At 41.9% G+C, this 23,706-nt stretch overlaps 1 protein-coding gene and 4 long non-coding RNA genes across 29 annotated transcripts in view; 1 reads left to right on the forward strand and 4 right to left on the reverse strand.

Annotated features, from left to right (window-relative positions):
• The first annotated feature begins 326 nt into the window (after positions 1 to 326).
• The window catches only part of LOC103461768 (titin-like), a 154,451-nt gene continuing 131,071 nt past the window's right edge, over positions 327 to 23,706 (forward strand). For 23 of the 24 annotated variants that reach the window (XM_081604603.1, XM_081604606.1, XM_081604608.1 and 20 more), the window contains exons 1-38: positions 327 to 543; positions 4,207 to 4,310; positions 4,933 to 5,136; positions 5,430 to 5,717; positions 5,795 to 5,880; positions 6,033 to 6,208; positions 6,297 to 6,420; positions 7,976 to 8,227; positions 8,520 to 8,633; positions 9,620 to 9,868; positions 10,367 to 10,429; positions 10,514 to 10,772; positions 11,143 to 11,194; positions 11,281 to 11,484; positions 12,471 to 12,613; positions 12,737 to 12,852; positions 13,062 to 13,289; positions 13,407 to 13,645; positions 13,720 to 13,952; positions 14,046 to 14,210; positions 14,310 to 14,478; positions 14,723 to 16,419; positions 16,508 to 16,789; positions 16,958 to 17,224; positions 17,336 to 17,608; positions 17,696 to 17,959; positions 18,418 to 18,678; positions 18,761 to 19,021; positions 19,321 to 19,584; positions 19,660 to 19,920; positions 20,003 to 20,263; positions 20,431 to 20,691; positions 20,836 to 20,977; positions 21,077 to 21,245; positions 21,354 to 21,585; positions 21,822 to 22,106; positions 22,604 to 22,720; positions 22,852 to 23,040. In XM_081604603.1, coding sequence (XP_081460729.1) covers positions 4,220 to 4,310; positions 4,933 to 5,136; positions 5,430 to 5,717; positions 5,795 to 5,880; positions 6,033 to 6,208; positions 6,297 to 6,420; positions 7,976 to 8,227; positions 8,520 to 8,633; positions 9,620 to 9,868; positions 10,367 to 10,429; positions 10,514 to 10,772; positions 11,143 to 11,194; positions 11,281 to 11,484; positions 12,471 to 12,613; positions 12,737 to 12,852; positions 13,062 to 13,289; positions 13,407 to 13,645; positions 13,720 to 13,952; positions 14,046 to 14,210; positions 14,310 to 14,478; positions 14,723 to 16,419; positions 16,508 to 16,789; positions 16,958 to 17,224; positions 17,336 to 17,608; positions 17,696 to 17,959; positions 18,418 to 18,678; positions 18,761 to 19,021; positions 19,321 to 19,584; positions 19,660 to 19,920; positions 20,003 to 20,263; positions 20,431 to 20,691; positions 20,836 to 20,977; positions 21,077 to 21,245; positions 21,354 to 21,585; positions 21,822 to 22,106; positions 22,604 to 22,720; positions 22,852 to 23,040 — 8,941 coding nt within the window. In that variant the 5' untranslated portion in view covers positions 327 to 543; positions 4,207 to 4,219. The remainder of the gene's footprint in view (positions 544 to 4,206; positions 4,311 to 4,932; positions 5,137 to 5,429; positions 5,718 to 5,794; positions 5,881 to 6,032; positions 6,209 to 6,296; positions 6,421 to 7,975; positions 8,228 to 8,519; positions 8,634 to 9,619; positions 9,869 to 10,366; positions 10,430 to 10,513; positions 10,773 to 11,142; positions 11,195 to 11,280; positions 11,485 to 12,470; positions 12,614 to 12,736; positions 12,853 to 13,061; positions 13,290 to 13,406; positions 13,646 to 13,719; positions 13,953 to 14,045; positions 14,211 to 14,309; positions 14,479 to 14,722; positions 16,420 to 16,507; positions 16,790 to 16,957; positions 17,225 to 17,335; positions 17,609 to 17,695; positions 17,960 to 18,417; positions 18,679 to 18,760; positions 19,022 to 19,320; positions 19,585 to 19,659; positions 19,921 to 20,002; positions 20,264 to 20,430; positions 20,692 to 20,835; positions 20,978 to 21,076; positions 21,246 to 21,353; positions 21,586 to 21,821; positions 22,107 to 22,603; positions 22,721 to 22,851; positions 23,041 to 23,706) is intronic. The other variant, XM_081604610.1, reaches the window with a different exon arrangement.
• LOC145550866 (uncharacterized) lies at positions 9,770 to 12,534 on the reverse strand. The gene is made up of 4 exons (XR_014086650.1): positions 12,455 to 12,534; positions 10,205 to 10,293; positions 10,024 to 10,120; positions 9,770 to 9,896 (listed from the first exon to the last, which is right to left on the reverse strand). It is a non-coding gene; the product is annotated as an uncharacterized LOC145550866 (long non-coding RNA).
• LOC145550865 (uncharacterized) lies at positions 12,542 to 13,456 on the reverse strand. The gene is made up of 4 exons (XR_014086649.1): positions 13,346 to 13,456; positions 13,031 to 13,129; positions 12,754 to 12,811; positions 12,542 to 12,632 (listed from the first exon to the last, which is right to left on the reverse strand). It is a non-coding gene; the product is annotated as an uncharacterized LOC145550865 (long non-coding RNA).
• Positions 13,522 to 23,706, reverse strand: part of LOC145550864 (uncharacterized) — a 29,487-nt gene continuing 19,302 nt past the window's right edge. For both annotated transcript variants that reach the window (XR_014086647.1, XR_014086648.1), the window contains 4 exons: positions 17,287 to 17,438; positions 16,949 to 17,137; positions 13,731 to 13,831; positions 13,522 to 13,626 (listed from right to left, as the gene is read on the reverse strand). This is a non-coding gene — a long non-coding RNA (uncharacterized LOC145550864). The remainder of the gene's footprint in view (positions 13,627 to 13,730; positions 13,832 to 16,948; positions 17,138 to 17,286; positions 17,439 to 23,706) is intronic.
• Positions 20,881 to 22,865, reverse strand: LOC145550867 (uncharacterized). The gene is made up of 3 exons (XR_014086651.1): positions 22,782 to 22,865; positions 21,089 to 21,225; positions 20,881 to 20,970 (listed from the first exon to the last, which is right to left on the reverse strand). It is a non-coding gene; the product is annotated as an uncharacterized LOC145550867 (long non-coding RNA).

Consider the following 23,706-nt stretch of genomic DNA (forward strand, 5'->3'; position numbering starts at 1 on the left):
TTTTTTGTCAGCACTTATTTTATGATTCTGATGTTTGCAGAGATTTTTACACAGTTTAACTCTTCAGGGTTTTATTTCAGGTCTCATGTAATGCTTGACGTTCTGCAGTCAGGCGACTCCAGATCGATGGGAATCGTAGCTCGATCAACGGCTTCATGATGACTGGCAGACTGGAGGAGAGGAGGTTTCATAAATGGCTGCCATCTCCCATCATGCCCCCCTGGGTGTCCCAGTAGCCAATGGGGAGGCTCTGTGAGGTGGTGATGCAGGTTGCCCCCTTGGTATAAAACCCTAAAGCACCGTCTGGGCCCTCCTGAGCAGTTGGAGCATTCCCAGCCTCGCCTCGGGTGGAGGGATTGCGAGGAGGGAAAGCAAAACTACACGGCCTCTCTCTGTGTAGTTTTGTTTTTGTCAGGGAACATTTCGAGGCTCGACCGTTCTCACCTTGGATTTTTCTGCACAAACCTTTCTGGATAAGGGGGCTGCTGCCCGTTAGTCAGTCGGGCTCCGTCCCATCACTTCTAGGCACTCTTGTGGAAACAAGTGAGTAGTTCCAGCTCGTGTCCCAGTGCTCCCTAACTCATATGCTTTTTCCCGGACATGGACTCTGGTTTTTTGGTGAAGCTGGGATCAGATCTGGGGTCAGGATTTCAGCTTTTGGAGACGTTTGCTGAGGTGTTGATGTATTTTTGGCTGCAGAAGGAGGCCTCATGCAGCAGAGTGTGCAGTGATCTGTGGAAGGCCAAGAATAGCTGCTGAGAGCATCCGAGAGGCCTGTCAGCTGGGCCCATGGCTTTTTAAGGGAATCAGCAGCAGAGCTATCAGTGGCACCTCCAGCTATGCGCCACATGGTGGCTGTCAATCAAACTGTGCAGGGTCAGGGTGGGGGTGTCGAGGTATTTTTGGTTACTGCCATATCTGTCTCTCGGATGTTGATCTGTAAATACCAGCAGGGCCGGTCCGGTTTGATCCTAGCGGATCAGTTTGATGTTAAGCTATGTATTGATTATGGATTGAGCATGTTGAGATAATGTTGTGATGATTGGAACTGGGAATGTAAACAATGTGAGCTGAGATCAGCTGACAGCAGTGAAATGAAGCAGCAGGTGTCCTGGTGAGGTGTTCAGTGACTCATTGAAAGTGCAGGAAATCCTCATTTCACCCAGATTCTGATGCTAAAATCATCTGGACGTGTTAGAAAATGACTCAGGCAGAAATCCTCTCACGTCACTGAAGGGATCTTCTGATATCAGCAGGAAGTCTGACAATGAACTTGTCAGACTTGGTGTTTCTGGAGCTTCAGTGATAAAATATTTGATGAGTTTTTGGTTTTCTGCCTCAGACGTGATTAAACACAGAATCATATATTTGTGAGACTAAAAGAAGAATGTTCTGTAATTTGGGTCGAGCATAGTCAAAGTAAAGATGCGTCTCCAACAAATGATTTAAGAGTCTGATCTATTTTCATGTGAAGCTATTTTAGGTAAACATGATTTTAGTTCTGGTGCTTTTCCAGCTTTAATCAAATAATCCGCTTTCTGGCTGAATATAACGTTATTCAAAGCTGTGTTAAAAACAATGTGAATGATGACAACTATTGCTTTCACATTTTATGTAATTTCATGTTATCTGGTTCATGCTTCATGTAGATCTAATGAGTTTCAGTTCAGTTTTGTTTCCACAACATGAACAATCTGAAAACTGATGTTTCGGGTTTTTAATTTACAAACACAGAGAGTCATAATAAGCCATGATAAGCATATGAACATGACTTCTGATTTTGGTCATATTTACAACATTTCTAGAAAGGCAGCTCATTATTATTATTGCTGTTTTCTTTCTGTTTTTATTTTTAAGCTAAACTAGGATGATGATTGTTTTGCACTCTATGAATTAGATTGCATTTTGTTTTCAATTTAACTGCATTTCTCTAACATTATTAGAATAATCAAGATCGTTTTTTTCCACAGTAAAAGTAATGGTTTAAAGAAACATTTTCCATAGAGCGACACTTCTGACCTGTGGATCTATAAAGTAGTAACTGTGGTACCGAGGCAGTAACTGTAGTACTGAGGAAGTAACTGTAGTACTGAGGAAGTAACTGTAGTACTGAGGAAGTAACTGTAGTACTGAGGAAGTAACTGTAGTACTGAGGAAGTAACTGTAGTACTGAGGAAGTAACTGTAGTACTGAGGAAGTAACTGTAGTACTGAGGAAGTAACTGTAGTACTGAGGAAGTAACTGTAGTACTGAGTCAGTAACTGTAGTACTGAGGCAGTAACTGTAGTACTGAGGCAGTTACTGTAGTACTGCGGTTCGCGCAGCAGCACCTGCTGCTGTCAGATTATCAGAAACAGCTGCAGCTTCACAGAATCTGTTTAAAGTTTTATAAATACAAAACATATACAATAACCTCAAAGTAGAACAATAATAACAACATTGTAGCTTTATTGTCTGGTTGTCTAACATCAATATGTTTATGTACTAATGAGATCAGCATAAGAATAGGTAATAAATTGGAGGAAAATTGACTCTTTATTGATCCTGAATCTGAATAACATTGGATTTGGACAAGGTATTTTAATATTTTGTGATTTAGTGCCATGTAAATAACTGAATCACAACTAACAGACAAACAGACTTTAACATAATTAGAAAGAAATGTCTACCTATTGACTGCCCTGCACTGCATACGCGCTCATCACAGTTTCTGTAAAATATGAATATTTTCAGAAAATTATTCACATCTTTTCAAGTAGTCTTTTAATTTGACCAACTTGTTTCTTGTCACTGGAAGTAATGCTGATGTTTTGGGTTGGTCCAGGAAAAGTCCTAACAAGAATCTGATTCAGAATCTGTGTAGGGAGCTAAAGATTAGGGTGATGGCAAGGAGGCCTTCCAACCTCACAGAATTGGATGTCTAATGTAAAATATTACACTCAAAACACAAGTGGAAACAGGAAAAAGCCTGATCAGCAGTTATTACAAATGTTTGGTGGTTAAAATTCCAATAAATATGTTTCCATTGATTACTGACAACAGTACAAATCATTTCTTACATGTCAATTATCATCAAAATGCAGATGAAAACATTTTTCTCCAAAAAAGATACTTATTTTACATTTATTATCATGGGACTGCAGATATGTGTTAGTTTATGCTATAATCTGGGAGAGTGCATCAAATAGTTTCAATTATGTCTGAGCGGTAGACTGTTTCTTTCTAAATAAAATGTTTTATTATTTTTGAAAGTTGCTTTTCTCATTTCTTATGAAAAAACAAATATTTTGTTGTAATTTATTTAAACCTGCCTGAGAAATACATCTACAACTTTTGAAAAAAAATGTTAAAAATTGTTAAATCTTAACAGTTGTCAAAAACAAACAAAAAAATGAAAGTTGAATTTCAAAGAATAAAAATTACAAAAATTGTAGAGACCAAAAGAAAATGTTGAATATCAGTTAATAAGGTCTCGGTCTTGTGGAAGCTTTTTAAAACAACCCTGAGAAAACATAAATGTGGCAAACAGAACTGAACTGATGTCTGAACTGAACGGATCTGTGGTTAGATCATATATGCTGGATATTTCATACATTTGGAAAATGCTTGTAAAATTAACCATCAAGTGCATTTTGTGGAAAAAGCAGTGAGTGAAAATGTGAAACTTTATTCTTATTTTTGCTGTACAAACACTGCAGCGTGTAGCTAAATAGTCAGCATGAGTTAACTGAGTGAATGACAATAGAAATGTTTAGAAGCTAATGGAGGGGAGGAGACACGTTCTGCAGAACTCCAATGAAAGAAAATGAAGCAAAACCCAAACTGCATGAAAACTATATCTGTATATATTTGTGCAGAAGACATTTTAAAGCAGTCTGAAGAGTCTGTACCAGCTCTTTGTGAACCTTGAGTGTTTAAAAAATGTATCATAAACATTTGACTTTCTTTAGCATTTTGTGAATTTATTAGAAAAAAAGCTTCTTAGCAGCCTTTTCTTTCCAAAGTTTTAATGCATGATCTGGCGCCACCTGCTGGTGGTAAGATAACTTGACGTGTCTAAAGTGGCAGCTCTTCCTGTTTTCTTGTGGATGTTTTCTTGTGGATGGTTTGCACCAGATGAAACGCGCCTCACGCACTTGCTTCAGGGGCGGAATGTGTCTGTCTGCTGCGGGAATCTCAGGTTTAATCACTTGGTCTGTGTTTCAGGGTGCCGACCACCATGTCAACACAAGCGCCAACGTTTACACAGCCGCTACAGAACGTCGTGGCACTGGAGGGTAGTGCCGCTTCGTTCGAGGCTCAAGTTAGTGGTAAGAAAACATCTGATGGCAGCATCATGGTTTGGTTCTCAGGCAGGAGACAATTCTCCGTCACAAGCCAAGTTCACTGGATAATAAAAGTTTACAGAGTGGAAAAACTCAGTAAATGAAAATTTGAAACTTTTCCACATTTTATTTTTGCTCAGACACTCCACCATGCAGCTAATTAAGCAAAGTTTGCAGGATAATAAAAGTTTATAGTCATAACAAAATATGACTGTTTCACATCAATTAAAAAAGATTTGAGGATTGTAGACTTTTCACTTTTGAAATTTCAAAGATAAAAGTTTAGCTTCTGACTAATAGAAAAATAAAGACTTTACTCATCTTTATTTCCATTCTGATTTAAATACCGTTTTAACTCCAAAAAAATAAAACAGTTACTGTTTTAATATGATTTATTAAAACATTAATCAACCATATTATAATGGTTTTTAAATCATCACTGCTTTATAAATCAAACCATATTAAAGTGTTAAATTGTAAAAGCTTTATTGTTTTTCAAAAGCAACATTGATTGATATTCATACAGTGAAGTTCCTGTGTGTTTTGTAGCTGAGGTTCTGCAGCATGTAGTTCGTGCTTCCCTGACCTCTGACCTTCTCCTCTGCAGGTTTTCCAGTTCCTGAGGTGAGCTGGTTCCGTGATGGCCAGGTTCTTTCCGCCGCAGCTCTGCCCGGCGTCCAGATCTCGTTCAGCGATGGCCGCGCTGTTCTGAGGATCTCCGCTGTGACCGCCGCACACAGCGGACGCTTTTCTGTCAGAGCCACCAACGGCGCTGGACAAGCCACGAGCACCGCTGAGCTCCTGGTTACAGGTGAGACGCCATCAGTGGGAGGCAAACCAACCTGGTGTGGTTTTGTTGCTCTTCTTTAAATCTCTCTCTGGCTGTATTGAGCTGATAGTTACTTTTTTTGGAGTGGAGTTATGGAAAGCATTTGTTAGTTTGTAACTTTTGTTACATTTAGTAAAAATAATTTGGGGATATCTTGATGTGGGCGAGTTAAAATAACTTTGACTGATGATACAAGTTAAATCTTGAAGATTAAATCTAAAAGATACAGTCAGGTGTTGGAGTTTGTTGGTTTACACCCGTTGTCCCTGCTGCAGCCGAGACGGCGCCTCCCACCTTCCTTCAGAGGCTGCAGACCTCCACGGTGAGGCAGGGCAGCCAGGTGAGGCTGAACGTCAGAATCACAGGCATCCCCACACCGGTAGTCAAGTTCTACAGGGAGGGAGCCGAGATCCAGAGCTCTGCCGACTTTCGGATCCTGCAGGACGGAGACCAGTACAGTCTGCTGATTGCAGAGGCCTTCCCAGAGGATTCTGGGACGTATTCTGCAACAGCCACCAACAGCAGTGGACGGGCCACGTCCACCTGTGAGCTGCTGGTTCAAGGTGAGCTGAGTCAGCTTCTGTAGGTTATAACTGTTGAGTTGACATTATCTGAACCTGAACTGAACGTTTGTGCTCAGGAGAAGAACCAGTTCCAGCCAAGAAAACCAAGACGGTGATTTCAACTGCTCAGATTTCACAGACCAGAGTCACAAGAGTGGAAAAGGTACGCAAAATAATGTCTGATCTGGTCAGAACTCCTGTTAGGGTTCTAGTTTTATCTCCCTTTTTCTACTCATTGGAAACCAATTTTTACCTTAGTCATATTAGATTCTGGTTTATTGTGCCTTAATTTGATCTCTTTGTATCTTTCCTCAGAAGATGGAGTTCGAATTGACTCAGACACTTGGTCACAAGACTCCACCCAGAGTTCCACCCAAACCTTCGTCAAAGTCTCCCACCCAGCCCTCGCTGGTCCCCAAGGTGGCCGCAGGGCGCCAACAGTCACCATCACCTGTCAGACACGTGAAGGCTCCAACGCCCACAACCGTCAGGTGGGAGCATCACGTTGTTTATGCTGAGTTAAAGTAGCTACGTTACCTACAAGCTGAATGAGTGAACCTCGTCACTGCTCCCCACCAGGCCGGTAAAATCTCCCGTCACCACGAGGAAGCAGCCTGCCCCCGCCGCTGAAGTCCCCCCACCATGGAAGAGGGGAGATGATGGCATGAAACCAGTTCATCAACCAGCCACAGACTCCAAAGAGGTGAGGATTGTGTGTTTGGAGGAGGGTTTTATCTACCCTTTGGCTTAGCTGCTTCAGAGACATAAGAAAGGAGGATAATGTCAGCTCATGCTAACACCAGATGCTAAGAATCTGAAACCTTTATTACCAGAATTCCCCTCCTGCTGTTTGGAGTTGGTCATATCTGAGCATAGTGATGGAGCATGTACTGTACTGTACTGTCCAGTTCTGTTTGTGCCTCCATGATGGAGGTTGTTTGGTTTGTATGTTTGTCTTTCTGTGTGTCTGATAACAACATTTCATTCCCCTGGAAACTTTCTTAGACTTGGATGATGGTGAAAGCTGCAGATAAAATCCTAAACCTTGAATCTCTTCTTTACAGATGTTTCTGGTCTCCGTTTGAAGTTTACGCTTACATTTACAAAAAACTCTGTACCTTTTGTTTTTTGTAGTACATGTCTAAATCAAACTTATCAAAGACTAAGGCAGTTTCTGTTCTTCCAACTGGATTCTCCTATCTTATTATTAAATCCAATGGATAAATATTTTTAGGATTATTGCGAGAAGAGAATTCCTGCAGAAGAGCCAACATTCAACAATCTTTTTCACAGATTTCACTCCTGTCATTTCTTTTTGTGTGCTTTGGGTCCTTCTGATTTGTAAAACTTGGATTATGCTGATTTGTACCATATTTTCTTCAACCTGTTCATGTGGACAACTTTCCCATCACTGGAGATCAGCAGAGTTACTGGAATCATCCTCTTAGGGCTGAAATATGAGAACCAAATTCTGGAGTCAAAAATAATCGGAGACTCGGTTTTTTGTGTTTTTAATTTTTATTGTCTATATCCCTTCAGCACCAGTATCTCTAAGAAAACATGGCTCAGTACTGAGCTACCCACCGTCATCATGGCTGTGCTGCTGGAGGATTGATTATGCTAACACATTTTGCTGATAACAGCAGCTGAAACAAAGCAGTTTTTTTTGGTATGTAGTGAGGTTCTTTTCGAGTAACTGGTGAGGAATTTAGCTAAATGAATTTTTTTGGTGTGTTACTTTAGTCAGATTCCTCTGGTCCTTTCAGAACGTTGAAATATCCAGATGTTCCCAGTAGTTGTGTGTCTTGCGGCTTCACTTTCAATCAGATGAAGCTTAATCTGTGGCTTAATCTGGTTCATGTGAAAATGGATGATTCCTGGAATCTGTACATTATTTTCCATCATTTACCAACTGCGGGTCATTTTCTGGTCATTTTGCAAATCTTTCTAAGGTGAAGATGCTGGCATGACAATATTATGACAATATTATTATATATGTAAATGTTTATGTTCCTACATATTTTAATAAAACTGTATGAAATGCATCATGTGATCTTGGAATAACGTGGTTAGTAAAATTACTAGCTCTATTCTACTTCACCTGGCTCACTTGACTAACAGTAAAATGCAGTAACATCTTGTTTTACTTGATGCTACGCAGAAAGTCTGAATAAATTTCAGACGTACTATTTTATTTACTACTTTCTGTGTGTTGTTGTCTTGTTCTGAGCTCTTTGTGCTGCTGGTTCTATCTCCAGGCTGAGGGAGGGACAAAAGCTGGGGCGGTGGCCAAAGTGGTGGCCGCCGTTGACCTGGCTCGTATCCGCCAACCCGTGCATGTCGAAGGCGGTCGAGCTGCAGAGGTGGAGGCTGTAGAGGCAGAAATGAGGCAGCAGACAGTTGCTATGTCTGCCGATCAACAGTATCAGATTGGCTGGATGTCAACGAGAATGCAGGCTGGTCAAATGCTCACTGCTGCTCAGGAGTTCACATCTGACCTGCAGGCTCAGGTTAGAAGCTCTACATGTGAAGAAAAGAACAAGACCCTGATATGACACAAATAAATTATTTTACTCTGTCAGCCAGGTTAAATTTTCACTAGAAAAACCTTTTTATAATCTGAACAGTTCTAATAATTTTTGTGCTTAAAACTAAATATAGTTTAAGTTTTAATTTTAAACAATGTTCTGAAGAATGATTATTATTAAATTACTTTGAATTTGCCATTTTTTCCTTACTATTTTACTGAGCAGCTCTGAGCTTCCACTTGACATGCTAACGCTTCTGTGTTGATCACCGCAGATTCAGAGAGGGACAGAAATCTCCTCCAGAGTGGAAACTGGTCTCACTCCATCTCCAGTTCCACAATTCATGGTTTCTAAAGTTTCTGTCCCCAAACCAGAGTCTGTTGGGGAGGTAAGAGAGGCAGAACCAGGCAAGCAGTAGGACATAGCCAGAGTAAAAATGAGAAACTTAAAAAGATAACGACCAATGCGACCAATGTGTGAGTTACAACTGATAGGTAGTCGACTCTCTAAGTTCAGGTTTCTATTGTTCTCAACTTTATGGCAAAATGTTTGCAGCAAGCTGTGCAGCATCTGCCAGCCTCTAAAGTTTCGAGTCTTTCTAAAACAAAGTCTACAATCATACATGTTTCACGAACAGGTGTGATCACAGATGGCTGCAGAGGCCAACTAGTGTCTCGTGTTTAGAGTTTTTTAAAGTTCCACATTGATCAGAAATTCCTGCCTCTGATTTTCCTGGTGTCTAATTAAATACAGGCTGAGGGAGGGACAAAAGCTGGGGTTTATTTATATATATATATATATGCATCAGCTTAGACCCATTGGTTACGCTTTACTGTTTGACATCCAAACTCTTATTTTCCTGACACCATTGCTATATGGTAAATGTAAAATATTTCTCAAATGGTCTAAAATAAACCAAACACTCTGACTCTCATCAGGCAGCCTTTGTATTGTGTTAGTCTGTTAGTTTGGTTATTACTGCTTGCCTGAGATGCAAACCGATTCTAGAGGTGTTTGAACATCTTTAACAAATGAAGCCCTCTTTAACCTTCTTCTTTTTTATGCTCATGACTTAATTTATTAATCAGAAAAGAAATTTCCTTTTCTACCCATAATTAATCCTGCTTCATCTAAAATTCCCCTCATTTGATCCTGTTATAGTTCTAATAAAACTAACGGCCCATAGACCCTCTGTGTGCTGTGTGCACCTTAGATATGAATCCAGCACATTTCATTCATCCATTTCCTTCATTGCAATGGAACTTCACTCTTTTTTGCACTTTATAGTGTAAAATGTGAATGATAATAAAGTCTAGTCCAGTCTATGGCTGCTCTGATGACGGTGTGGCCTTTCCTCCTCTCTGGATTGGTCAGGTGTCCATCGCCGGCTCAGCTATCGCCACTCTGCAGAAAGAGTTTTCCTCATCTCCTTCTAGAAAGATCATCAAACCGGTCAAGTCTCCCAGTCCGTCTCTAAAAGTTGTTAGGACCAGTGAGATGCTGGAGTCCATCCCATCACCGTTCAAAGAATCCATTGAGTCGTATCGCTCTGGCACCCAGATTCAGACGGGGGTCGCCTACATGGTGGGGATGGACAGAGTTTATGAGGACTGGAGAGCCAAGGTTTGTTCTGTAGCTTCATGAGGTGGATCTGAGCAGAACAAGAAAACCTGATGTGTAGCAAGAAACAGATGGTTCTGAAAACTGCAGTTTGAAAACCCACACCAGCTTTAAAGGAAGGATTTCCCACAAAACTGTGATTTACTCCAGTCTTTCACCTCTCATGAGACAAAGACCTCAAAGCTTTGGGTTTTGTTTTCATCTTATCTTTAGGGACTGTCCTCCTGTTAGGTAGAGGTCTGGTTTTCTTGATTTCTGTGAAAAATCCAACAATAAATATTCTTCTAATAAAAACTTTAACAAGCTTCCTTCTCTGCATATTGATAACCTCATCCTCACCTCTTGAGCCCATCCAGCACCTTCTTCATTTTTCTGTGTTGTCGCCTCTTCTTCATCACCTCTTGGGCGTGAACATCACATTTTATGTCCTGTGTGTTGCATTGTTGTTTTAGAAATGGATTTAAAAGTCAGATTAGTCTAATAGATTTGTTTCTGTGACAGGTGCCAGAGGCAGCAGCTGTACCGTCTGCAGGTGGCGCTGTTGTCCCACCCACTTTGGTCTCTGTAAGTGGCCCAGTTGAGATTGTTGACCAGATTATCAGCTTTCCAGCAAAATGGGTATCTTCTAAACATATTATATCGACGTAGGGCTTGAAAAACTCAAACGTGACAGAGGGCGAGTCGGTGACTCTGGAGTGTCAGATCAGCGGTCAGCCTGCCCCCGTCATAATGTGGTTCAGGGAGGACTACAAGATCGAGAGCTCCATTGATTTCCAGATCAGCTACTCGAGCGGATTTGCTCGGCTGTTGATACGTGAGGCTTTCGCTGAAGACAGCGGACGCTTCACTTGCACAGCCACCAACGAGGCCGGAACCATCAGCACCTCCTGCTACCTGCTCGTCCAGGGTCAGTGCACACTATGAAACTACTGGTCTTACTGGTACTAATACTAAAGTTAGGAGAGACCCGGTCTGTCCCAACGTGAGTCTGATTGAGAATGTGTGTGGGCAGCTAAAGATTGGGGTGAAGTAAAGAAGGTCCTCCAACCCTGTCAGAATAAAAACCTGTAAGAAGCTCAACGGTTTGAGTGCTGCAGTGACATATTGTTTATTGATTATTGAGAAGGCTCAATAATCATTTAAGCTTACCAATTCTTAAAATAAAATGTAAATAAAAACACATTTATTTTCTAAATTAACAAGATGTTTGAGAGACACTTGTTTCATTTCCTATCAGAAACAAATTCTTGGTTGAGTGAACTTTATTTTTCCCACAGTGTCTGAGGACATCGAGGGCAAGCAGGAGGTAGTCTCCACCGAAGTTACTCAGTAAGTCAAGAATATTTTGTAAAGATTAAAAAATAAACCAGTATTTCTTTTTTTTTACTAAAGTTGTTCCTTGTTTTAAATCACAGAGTTACAGCAGAAGCTAAAGAAGAGACCGAAGTGAGTGTGGTGGAGCCGGATTCCCCTGCTGCTGCTCCCGTCTTCATTAAGACACCCGTCGTTCAGAAGCTGGTGGAAGGAGGAAGCGTTGTGTTTCAGTGTCAGGTGGGCGGAAACCCCAAACCTCACATTGTCTGGAAGAAGAGTGGCGTGCCGCTCACCACCGGATACAGGTACTGAAACCTCAGGGAGGGAATCTTTTCTCTTCTGAGGCAACTGTTACAATATGTGTCTGACTTGCTTAAATCCAGTTGATTTCCTAAAACCACCAAACTGTATCTAATCACCCACGGTATACTTTGGATTTTAAAATGAACTTATACCTTCACAGTAACGTTGTACACTCAAATACTGTTGACTATACTATATGTATCTGCTGCTGCTTCTTTCCTGCATCAAGCTTAAACTTCTATTAGCTAAATCATCATTTTAGTTTATGGAAAAGAAACGACTGAGGACATAATCTAATACTTCAGCTTATATAAAAGGAAACGGTAGCAACTGATATTGTTTAGACTTTAAAAGATGGAATTCAACCACTGACACGTCTTTTAAGTTATTAATCAACCTGAAACCAAAGATATATGTTGCCATAAAAGAATATTTATAAAATATTTAAGTCCAGCTAAATATTAAATAAACAATAATAACTCAAAAAACACCAAATTACAGTAATGACTTTTGAAGTCTTTAACGGCAGCTTTAACATTTTTATTTATAACTATTGTAGTACTTCACTTTCAAAATACACTAAAATATAAAATAAAGTGAATTTTTTTTTTGTATGTTCTCTTGTAGCCACTGACATTTTATTCTCATTTATAAAGTTAAATATGGGTTAGAACCTCAAATCTAAAATAAAAACAGTTAAACACATTCTCTCTCTGATACCATGCCCCACTAAAAAGAGCCAGGCAACAATATAATTATTAGGAAAAGTCACCAAAGGTCCTGTCAGCTGATGAATTATTTATCTAATTTTGGCATCATCATATCAATCTGGGCAATCTTTCATTACTTTAGTAACTCAATTATCAGTATTTAGTTTCATTTTATATTTACATTCTCATGACTTCTATGGCCTTCAAATAACTCCAATGCTAAAATAATCAATGTTACTACGGGTAATTTTATATAACTCACTGTCTGTGTTCATCAGGTATAAAGTTGCCTACAAGAAAGAGACCGGAGAGTGTAGATTGGAGATCTCGATGACCTTTGCAGACGATGCAGGAGAATATTCTGTCTTTGCCAAGAATCAGCTTGGAGAAGTTTCAGCCTCCGTCAGTCTTCTGGAGGAAGGTATGTCCACAAACAGCTTCTAAACAGAAAGAACAATATACACATTAAAGGGAAACTGGGCTTAAATATGAATTGTGGATCACAGTGACTATATCACAGACAAAACAAATGTTTTGTTTACAGAGGAATATGAAGCGTACATGAAGAAACAGGAAGTGACAGCTCCGGTGCAGGAGCCCAAACCTGGAGACATTCCCCCTATCACAGTGGATACAATGACCACCGTTATCTCCGGACAGGTACAAGAAACATTCATCAGAGCAGCTTTTAGCAGTTTGGCAATTCATCTTTGTTAGAATCTTTACATACATTATAATACAGTTGAAATCTGTGTGTTTAAGCAACTGTAATATACTGTTTATGCATTTATCAAAGCAGAAAAATTAAGCCACTGATAATTTTTTTCACTCAACTTACAAAGATCCGATATTTTTCATGAAACCTGCAGGAATTCCATTTGTCTGCCATGGAGCTGAGAATCATTCAGGAGATCGAGCTCACCATCATGAAGATCACCTACAGAGAGATTGTAACCGAGGATGGAGAGTTGATGGTGACCGCCACTGCCAATGAGGCGGTGCAGCCGGCCTTCGACACTCCGGTCAAAAACTACAGGATCATGGAGGGAATGAGCGTCACCTTCCACTGCAAGATGTCTGGAATGCCGCTCCCCAAGGTGAGAAATATTGAAATAAAAGGTTCTAATTTGGTTACTTCTATTAAACAACTCACCTGGAACAGACATGACGGAGACAGTCAAACAGGATTCACTGACGCCTTAACTTTGTGGCAGATTGCTTGGTTCAAAAATGGCCAGCGCATCAGGCCCGGTGACCACTACCAGATGGAGGTCCTCCAGGATGGACGCGCCAGCCTCCGCCTATCTATGGTCCGACCAGAAGATGAAGGCGTGTACACTGCCTTCGCCACCAACATGAAGGGAAATGCTGTCTGCTCAGGGAAGCTCTATGTGGAGTCATCTGCAGCCGCTCCTCAGAGATACACACCACAGCCTGCAGTGCAGAGAATCAGGTAAAATATGAGTCATAGCAAATTCTTCAAAGTCTATGATCTAAATGCTCATGACATTTTGAATGTTTCCTCAGATCCACATCACCTCGTTCTCTGAGCCGCTCTCCTGCCCGATCACCCAGCCGTTCGCCCGGACGATCTCCCGCTCGTCGGCTTGATGAGACTGATGAACAACAGCTGGAAAGACTTTACAAACCCGTATTTGTCATGAAACCTACTGCATGTAAATGCTCTGAGGGACAAACTGCCAGATTTGACCTGAAGGTTGTTGGCCGACCAATGCCTGACACTTATTGGTTCCACAATGGTGAGACACACATAAGAGGAATCTGCATTAAAGGTGTTGAGAAATGTAGAACGCTTTTTACTCAATCCAACTTCAATTATGTGGCCTTTGCAGGACAACAGATTGTTAGTGACCACACCCATAAGATAGTGGTTAAAGAGGATGGGACTCAGTCCCTGATCATTGTCCCAGCCATGCCCCATGACTCTGGAGAATGGACAGTGGTGGCTCAGAACAGAGCCGGGCGCTCATCCATCTCCGTCACTCTCACAGTTGATGGTACGACTTCATTGTACAGTTTCCATGACCTCTGCTTAAGGTTTTCTGCAAGACAGTGCTTTGGGAAATATGTTGACATAATGTTTCTATCTTTTTTAGCTAAGGAAACCTTGGTCCGTCCCCAGTTTACTGAGAAACTGAGGAACATCAGTGTGAAGGAGGGCACTCTGGTTGAACTGGCTGTTAAAGCCATTGGAAACCCACTGCCTGACATCGTCTGGCTGAAAAACAGTGACATCATCACCCCACACAAGCACCCACACATTAAGTATGTCTCATTTTAAAAGAAAAGTCTAATATCTGCTCTGGGTTTCCATGAAAGCCACAGCAGTATTAGAATGTTCTTATATTTAGAGCATGTTTTGTACTGAATTGTGTAAAAATAAGCCAATCATAATTGAGTTGTTCTATCTGTATGTGTAATGCAGGATGTCTCCTCCTTAAAAGACTGAGTCTTAGTAGTTAATATCCAAAGTGTCTGAAGTTGTTAATATGAAACTTTTCTGTTTTAGGATTGAAGGAACCAAAGGAGAGGCCAAATTCCAAATCCCCTCAGCAGGCGGACCGGACAGTGCATGGTACACTGCCACAGCCATCAACAAGGCTGGCAGAGACACCACCCGCTGCAGAGTCAATGTGGAGGTTGAATATGTTGAGCCTGAACCAGAGAGGAAGCTCATTATTCCCAAAGGAACCTACAAGGCCAAAGAGATCACCCCCCCAGAGCTGGAGCCTCTTCACCTCCGTTATGGTCAAGACCAGTGGGAGGAAGGCGACCTTTATGACAAGGAGAAGCAGCAGAAACCATTGTTTAAGAAGAAGCTCACATCTGTCCGAATGAAGCGCTTTGGTCCAGCCCACTTTGAGTGCAGGTTGACTCCGATTGGAGACCCCACCATGGTGGTGGAGTGGCTACATGACGGCAAGCCTCTGGCTGCTGCCAACAGGCTGCGTATGGTCAATGAGTTTGGCTACTGCAGCCTGGACTATGAGGCTGCTTATGCAAGAGACAGTGGTGTGATCACCTGCAGAGCAACCAACAAGTTTGGAGTCGACCAGACCTCTGCTACCCTGATCGTCAAGGACGAGAAAGGCCTTGTTGAGGAATCTCAGCTTCCTGAAGGCAGGAAGGGAGTTCAACGAATTGATGAAATGGAACGGCAGGCTCATGAAGGTGGACCTTATGGAGTAACTGCTGAAGAAGAAACAGAGAAAATGAAACCTGAGATTGTCCTTCTCCCTGAGCCTGTCAGGGTTGTGGAAGGTGACACAGCCAGATTCCGCTGTAGAGTGACCGGCTACCCGGCTCCAAAGGTTAACTGGTACCTTAACGGACAACTCATCCGCAAAAGCAAGAGATACAGACTTCGTTACGATGGTATTTACTACCTGGAGATTACAGATATCAAATCCTATGATTTAGGAGAGGTAAAGGTTATAGCAGATAACAACCTGGGTTCAGTTGAATATGTTGTGAAGTTGGAGATTCAACAGAAGGAAGACTTCAGAACTCATCTGCGCCGCGCTGCTGAGGGTAAAGCAAGCGAAGCTCCTGCTGAGTCAGGAAGAGTACCATTTGAGGTGGTGAAGGCTGAGCAGCCCACTGAAGACACTCAGCTGAAGGAGGTGGTCAAGCTTAAGAAAGCCCAGAGAATTGTCCATGAAAAATCTGTAGAAGAGTCTGAGGAATTGAGGAGCAAATTTAAGCGCAGGACAGAGGAAGGCTATTATGAGTCCATCACTGCTGTTGAGCTCAAGTCACGTAGGAGAGATGATTCTTATGAAGATCTGCTACGGAAGACAAAAGAGGAGCTTCTTCACCATGCAAAGGAAAAGGAGGAGGCTGAGAAGAAGAAGGAGGAAGAACGCCTCAAACTAACTGCGAAATCTCTGAAACCAGAAAGGATCAAGCTTTCACCCAGCATGGAAGCTCCTAAGATCCTGGAGCGCATCACCAGCCAGACAGTTGCGCTGGGAGATGAAGTCAAATTCAGAGTCAGAGTTGTTGGTAGACCAGATCCTGAGTGCCAATGGTTCAAGAATGGTGTTCAGCTGGAAAAATCAGACCGTATTTACTGGTTCTGGCCTGAAGACCATGTGTGTGAACTTGTGATCAGAAACGTGTCAGTCGAGGATTCAGCTAGCATCATGGTTAAGGCAACCAACAAGGCTGGAGAGACATCCAGCCATGCTTTCCTGCTGGTGCAAGGTACCGCAACAGTGAATTCTTCAAACTATAACTTGTTTCCTTTTGAATAGCATGTTCTCTAATAAAGCATGATGTGATGTTTTTGCAGCAAAACAAGTCATCACTTTTACACAGAAGCTTGAGGAGCTCAATGCCAAAGAGAAGGATACCATGGCTACATTTGAGTGTGAAACTAATGAGCCTTTTGTTAAGGTTAAATGGCTCAAGAATAACATGGAGATCTTCTCAGGAGATAAATACAGGATGCACTCTGACAGAAAGGTCCACTTCCTGTCTGTGTTGATTATTGAAATGAGGGATGATGCAGAATATTCATGCGCGGTTGTAGATGATGAGAACATCAGAACCAGCGCCAAGCTCAACGTTGAAGGTTTGTTGATAATGATGGTCAAAGTTTAAAAATCTTTAATGATCTCACTGACATAAAGATTTAATTTGAAGACTTGTTTTATATAGTAGCTCCTATTTGACAATAAATAGAAGTTGGTCAACAAAGCATTCGTTTCTTAAGAGCTTAATTTGATCATACCATCAACAGGAGCTCCTCTGGAGATGGTGAAGCAGCTGGAGAACACCGAGGTGCCTGAGACGTACTCTGGAGAATTTGAATGTGTTGTAACTCGTGAAGATGCTGAAGGCACCTGGTACTTTGAGGACAAGCTGCTCTCTCCCAGTGGTAAATACGTCATGACCTCCCGCCGTGGAAGACACAGTCTGTCTGTGAAAGATGTCAAGAAGGAAGACCAGGGCAAATATACCTTCAAAGTGGGTGAATTCACAACAACTGCCTCTCTAAAGATGAAATGTAAGTCATTAATCACTTTGCAAATTAGAGACCTGCATTTTGATCACTTTGTTCAACCTTACTTTGTTTTATTTCTTTCCATTTCTGAATACTTTTGTCTTCACGTCTTAGTGCGTCCCGTCACCCTGGTTCAGCCTTTGACAGACCTAACCGTTTGCGAGGGTGATATTGCCCAGTTTGAGGTCAAGTTCTCACAGGAAAATGTTGAAGGCAGCTGGAAGAAGAATGGACAACCAATTACAGCTTCTGACCGTGTTCACATTGTTATTGATAAACAAGTCCACAAACTCCTGATTGAAGATGCTATCAAGGATGACTTTGGAGCATATTCATTTGTGGTTCCTGATCATGATATCACAACCTCTGCAAAGCTGTTGATTCAGAGTAGGTCTCTCAAACTCATATACTTAAATAAACCAACATTCTGCCTCAAAATAAACATTTTTGAAATTGAATTCTTCTTTGTTGCAGGTATTGGCATCCTGGTTCCATTAAAGGATGCATCTACCATTGAAGGCACCAAGGCTGTCCTGGAGGCCAAGATCTCTGCTCAGGATATTAGCTCTGTCAAGTGGTACCACAATGACAATTTGTTGGTGCCCAGTGACCGGGTCTGCATGGTGGCAAAGGGAACCAAGCAGCGTTTGGTTTTCAGCAGGACCTACGCTTCTGATGAGGGTCACTACAAACTGGCTGTTGGCCGAGTGGACACCAGCTGCAAACTCTCTGTGGAGCGTAAGTTACCCACAGTGACTTTCCAACCATGTGCTTATTAATGAACAATGGCAAAATGTCCTACTGCTCAAAACCATACTTTTTCATAACTTTAACAAAAGAAACATACTTTGTATCATGTTTAGAAAAGTCTTCTTGCTATCAGATCAAGAACCTCTTTTTCATTTCATCAAAATATTTTTTTTATTATTCAAAATGTTTAAAATGCTGTTGTTTTTTAATCTTAAGCTTACCTTATACTTTCCAGTAAAAGTGTGTAATGTTCCCGGAATCTTATAGCACAGACATTACATTCTTCATTGAGTCTAAATAAAGTTGTCTGTGAAGAAACATCTCCACAGTCTTGATTTAATCTGAATATCAAGCTAAGTGAAATTCAGTAATGGGTAATCATACCTGTCATTGCTCCGTCTACAGGATACTTTGAGAGTTGCATATCTTGTGTTTTACTTGAACAGCTGTGCAGATCCTGAAGCCCATGAAGGACATGGAGTGCTCTGAATCTGAGAACGTCTCCTTCGAAGTTGAGGTTTCCCACCCAGGCATCGACCCCTATTGGACCTTCAAGGACCAGCCACTCAAAGCCAGCGGCAGCCACAAGATGGAAACCAAGAATAAGCACCACACCTTGACAGTCATCAACGCAATGAAGGATGAGGAGGGCGAGTACATGTTCGCTGCTGGTGAGAAGACGTGCAGAGCTTCACTTACTGTGACAGGTAAGCTGGATACGACTTTAAAAAGCTGAATGCCCTCTGTGACCATCTTTTTAATGATGATGTAACCATCCTGTGTCACCAGGTGGTGCCATCAAGAAGCCTTTGCGAGATCTGGTTGTGGCTGACTCCCAGACTGCTGTGCTGGAGTGTCAAGTCGCAAACCCATCTGCAGAAGGAAAGTGGCTGAAGGACGGACAGCCTGTCGATTACAGTGAGAATGTGCTGAGTGAGGTGGACGGTGTCGTGAGACGACTTGTTGTTGTTATCACAAAAGCCACGGATATCGGAGAGTACACCTACCAAGTGGCCACGTCCAAGACCACCGCCAGTCTGAAAGTTGAAGGTATGAGTGGTTTTTATAAAATGTACTCAGAAAATTAGCTGTAAAGTGTGTGCTCAGAAACGAAAACCTGTTGAGGCTTTGTTGAAAGTTTTTTCCAGCTCATTACAAACTGAGCTGAAAAATAAAATAAATGTTGTATATTGGTTAACTGATTAATAGAAAGATATACTTACTGCTGATTGATCCATGCAGAATATTTCCTAAAATAATGAACTGCAACTTTAGAATGAGACACTTCTGAATCACTTTAACGTCATAATTCGATGCTGTTAAACCGATAATTACATTTTCCTGTGCAGCTGTAAAAATCAAGAAGACCCTGAAGAACTTGAATGTGGTCGAGACTCAGGAGGCCGTATTCAGTCTGGAGCTGACCCATGAGAACGTCAGGGGAGCACAGTGGATCAAGAATGGTGTTGAGATCCAGCCCAGTGAGAAGTTTGAGATCAGCATGGAGGGCACAGTTCACACACTGAAAATCAACAACTGCTCCACACAAGACGAGTCAGTTTACTCCTTCAAACTGGGAAAGCTGTCTGCAAACGCCAGGCTTAATGTTGAAAGTGAGTATAGCAGTCAGTTGGGATTCAAAACCAGATTTTTTGAAAGCGTTTTTATGAATGTGAACTCTCTCCCAGCCCTTAAGATCCTGAAGAAGCCAAAGGATGTGACATCACTGCTGGGTGCAACAGCAGTGTTTGAAGTGGGCATCTCTGAAGACAACATCCCAGTTAAATGGATGTTCAAGAACACTGAGCTGAAGCCAAACGAGCACTACACCATGCTGTCTGAGAAAAGGACGCACAAATTAGTTATCCATGATGTGGACAGCGGCAAAGAGGGAGAATACACTGCGCTGATTGGTCACCTGCACTGCAGTGCTCACCTGACTGTTGAGTGTAAGTCTTAAAAAAAATATATATTTTCTAGTATTAATGGATTACAGGAAGCAAACCATTTGAGCCTGTGTTGTTTCTGCAGCTCTGCGGGTAACCAAACCCCTTAAGAACGTAGAGGTCCCTGAAACCCAGGTGGCCACTTTCGAGTGTGAAGTTTCTCACTTCAACGTGCCGTCCACCTGGCTAAAGAACGGTGTCGAGATTGAGATGAGTGAGAAGTTTAGGATCGTGGTTCAGGGGAAACTCCACCAGCTGAAGATCATGAACACCAGCCGGGACGACTCTGCGGAGTACACCTTCGTCTGTGGGAACGACAAAGTGTCAGCAACGCTCACTGTCAACCGTAAGATCCAGAGAAACAATGTTGTAAAAGAGTTCTTCTTAAAAACTGTTGCCTCTTTCCCTATAAGCATCCTCATCTAAATGATTGGAGTGTAAAATCTTTTCTTCAGTTTTTTCTCTAAGGGTGAAGGAATTCCTGAACGTAACCCGAGGACTCTTTCTTTGCAGCTATCCTGATCACAACAATGCTGGAGGACCTGAATGCTCAGGAGAAGGACACCGTCACATTTGAGGTGAACGTCAACTACGAAGGAATCACTTACAAATGGCTCAAGAACGGCGTGGAGATCAAATCCACAGACAGATGCCAGGCTCGCTGCAAACAATTCAATCACACCCTGAGCCTCAGGAACGTCCACTTTGGAGACAGCGCCGAGTACACCTTCACGGCCGGGTCCGCAGCTACTACAGCTAAACTCTATGTGGAGGGTAAGACATGGAAATGTCCACAACTGTGGTTATCAAATACTTCTTAACTGTCCAACTCTCAGAAACACCAAAAAACAACAAAGACCCTAATAACTTGGCAACAGTTATTACTTGTGTTTAAAGTGTAATATTTATATCCTGCAGCTCGTGTGATTGAATTCACTAAACACCTGAAGGACCTGAAGATCACTGAGAAGAAGAGGGCGACCTTTGAGTGTGAAGTTTCTGAGCCGAACGTCCAGGTGATGTGGATGAAGGACGGCCAGGAGCTGGAGATGTCTGACAGGTAAATAAAGGTTCTCATTCAAACCAAAGAACCTTTTAGATATTTTTCCAACATTATCAACAACTTCTGGCTTTTCTTTATTTATTCATTTTCCTGCAGGTACAAAATGACCTCAGACAAGTTTGTGCATCGTCTGGTTCTGCCGTCTGTCCGCATGTCTGACGCCGGCGAGTACACGGCTGTAGCCGGGTCAAGCATGTCTGCTGGACACCTGGGAGTTGAGGGACGAGATGTTAAAATCTCTGAACCTGAAAGCAGAGACATTACAGTGAGTTCCTGTTGTGTGGAGCTTCAACCCAATCAGAGTTTTGATTCTGCTCTTTGAACAGCTCCTTAGTTTCATGTGTTAGGCTGAGGAGATCATTTGTTTTTGCAGGTGGTGGAGAAACAAAGAGCAACGTTTGAGTTTGAGGTAAACGAGGAGGAAGTGGAGGGTCACTGGCTGAGGAATGGAGCAGAGATTCACTTCACAGAGGAAGAGAGGTTCAACTACGCCACCATCAGGAAACTGCATCGCCTCACTATCTCTGAGACGTTCAGGAGCGATGCTGGAGAGTACACATTCATCGCTGGCAAAAACCGCAGCACCATGAACCTTCATGTGAGATGTAAGAGATCCTTCAGTCAGCAGTTTGACCCATTTTTCCAGAACAAATATATTCCTTACTTACTGCAAAAACATTTAAGAACTATTTACCATCTGTGCTAGAGAGAATGTTGCTCATCGGTAGTTTATTGTTGAGAGATGTTCAAAGGAAAAATATTATTTTTGTTGAATGTAAAAGGTATTTGCATAAATTCAGCTCTGCTTTTTTTAACTGAATGTTTGGTTTTGTATGTCCAGTGCCAGAGCCGCCTCAGATCGTACGCCACATGGAGGCCCAAACGGTGATGTCGGGTCGGTCTGTGCGCTTCTCGGCGCAGGTGAGCGGCCTTCCTCAGCCTCAGGTGACCTGGTACAAAGACTCCCAGCTTCTGTCCACAAGCTACAAATGCAAGTTCCTCCACGACGGAGATGAGCACACAGTACTGCTGCTGGAAGTCTTCCCTGAGGACGCAGCCGTCTACAGCTGCCAGGCCAAGAACGACTACGGAGAGGCAACAAGCTCCGCCCCTCTCACTGTGGAAGGTCAGACATAGTTTATGGTGAAGCATCAAAATGTTTGGTTTCACATTTTTCTTCTTCTTCAGGAAGAAGAAGAAAACAAATTCTGGGCCAAATAATTGCTTAGAATAATTGCCTTATTATTTGAAGCAATTATTTTAATTTATTGAGGGATTTAATAATTTATTATTTAAGTAAATAAAAATATCAGTATTAAATTCTTCATGAAGTAGAAGAAAGCATCAGGTTAAGATAACGTTAGTTTTATTTCATGCCCTTGTTTTAAACTTTTTGTAATATAAAAAGTTTTATTTTATAGTACAATGACGTTTATTTACTAGAATAGTACACCACCCAATTTTGTCTTGAGAGATTAGACTCCCCTCCTCCCCCATCATGTTAAATAAAAAAAAAATTAAATATAATTATTCAGTTCATAGAAAATATTTAGATAATCAGTGTGGATGAGCTGAACGAAGTCATCTTTAGCTTGTCAGTAAACTGAACATGTTATCTTTCAGTTCCTGAGGTGATTGAAACGGTTCGGATTTCTCCTCCGGTTCTCATCACTCCCATGAGGGACGTTCTGGTCTCAGAGGGACATCCTGCCCAGCTGAAGTGCATTGTCTCTGGGGAAGGTATTCACCTCTCATCAGCTCCCCCTGGTTGATAAATAAAACTAGTGTTGGATCTGCTAACCTCAGGGATTATCAAGGCTGATTCTAAACACGTCAGGTGATGCTGACTTTCTTGAACTCCATGTCCCCAGATCTGCAGATTTCTTGGTTCTGTAAGGACAAAGAGATCCGGCAGTCTGACATCTTCAGGATGTCTCATTTGGATGAAATCTGCCTGCTGGAGATTTCCAGAGTCCTCCCTTCACATGAGGGAGAGTATTCCTGCATTGCCACAAACATAGCAGGAATGGTCACATGTTCTGCCACTTTGAACCTTGATGGTGAGTTTGAAATAATATCAACTGGCATGCAGTGTTTTTAAAATAAAATGGTGTGAGTGAGGGCACCACTTACTGCATGGTCTTCAGACGCTAATCTCAGAAAGCATGACATCTACCTGCCAGGTCTTCACAGAGCTGCTCTGATTTTTAGCTTCAGTAGCAAATAAAATGATCATCTTCTTGGATATTTTTGCTCCAAGAGTCTGTATTTAGACATAGTTTTAGTGGTATCTTGATGACATTAAGGAGGAAATACCTTATTCTCTGTGCATGTAGAGAACTCAGTAGCTTTGGTTTGACCTATTTCTTGCTATAAGTCTTATCCTCCAGGATTTTCTGCTGTGCTGCATGATGATATCTCTTCCTACTTCTGCAGCTCCTAACAGTGTTTGTTGAGACACAAATCTTTGTTTCAGAGTAAATCAGCATGGTCGAAACAGCTGGACTGTGGAAGTTCAGCTTTTCGGATTCCTTACACTCACGGACATAATCCACATCTGTCTCGTAAATTTGGCTCCTGTCAAGTTTGCATGATTGACTGTGGAAAACAGCCACTGTCCAGTCTTCACTGAGCCTGACTGATCCTCAACACTCCAACCCAACTGCACTTTGGCAAACAAATAACCAGGAAAAATCACCGGAATTGTGCTGTGTTGACCTAATTCT

This window comes from Poecilia reticulata, chromosome 2 (genome assembly GCF_904066995.2).
Source record: "Poecilia reticulata chromosome 2, P_reticulata-male-v2, whole genome shotgun sequence".
Lineage (NCBI taxonomy): Eukaryota > Metazoa > Chordata > Actinopteri > Cyprinodontiformes > Poeciliidae > Poecilia > Poecilia reticulata.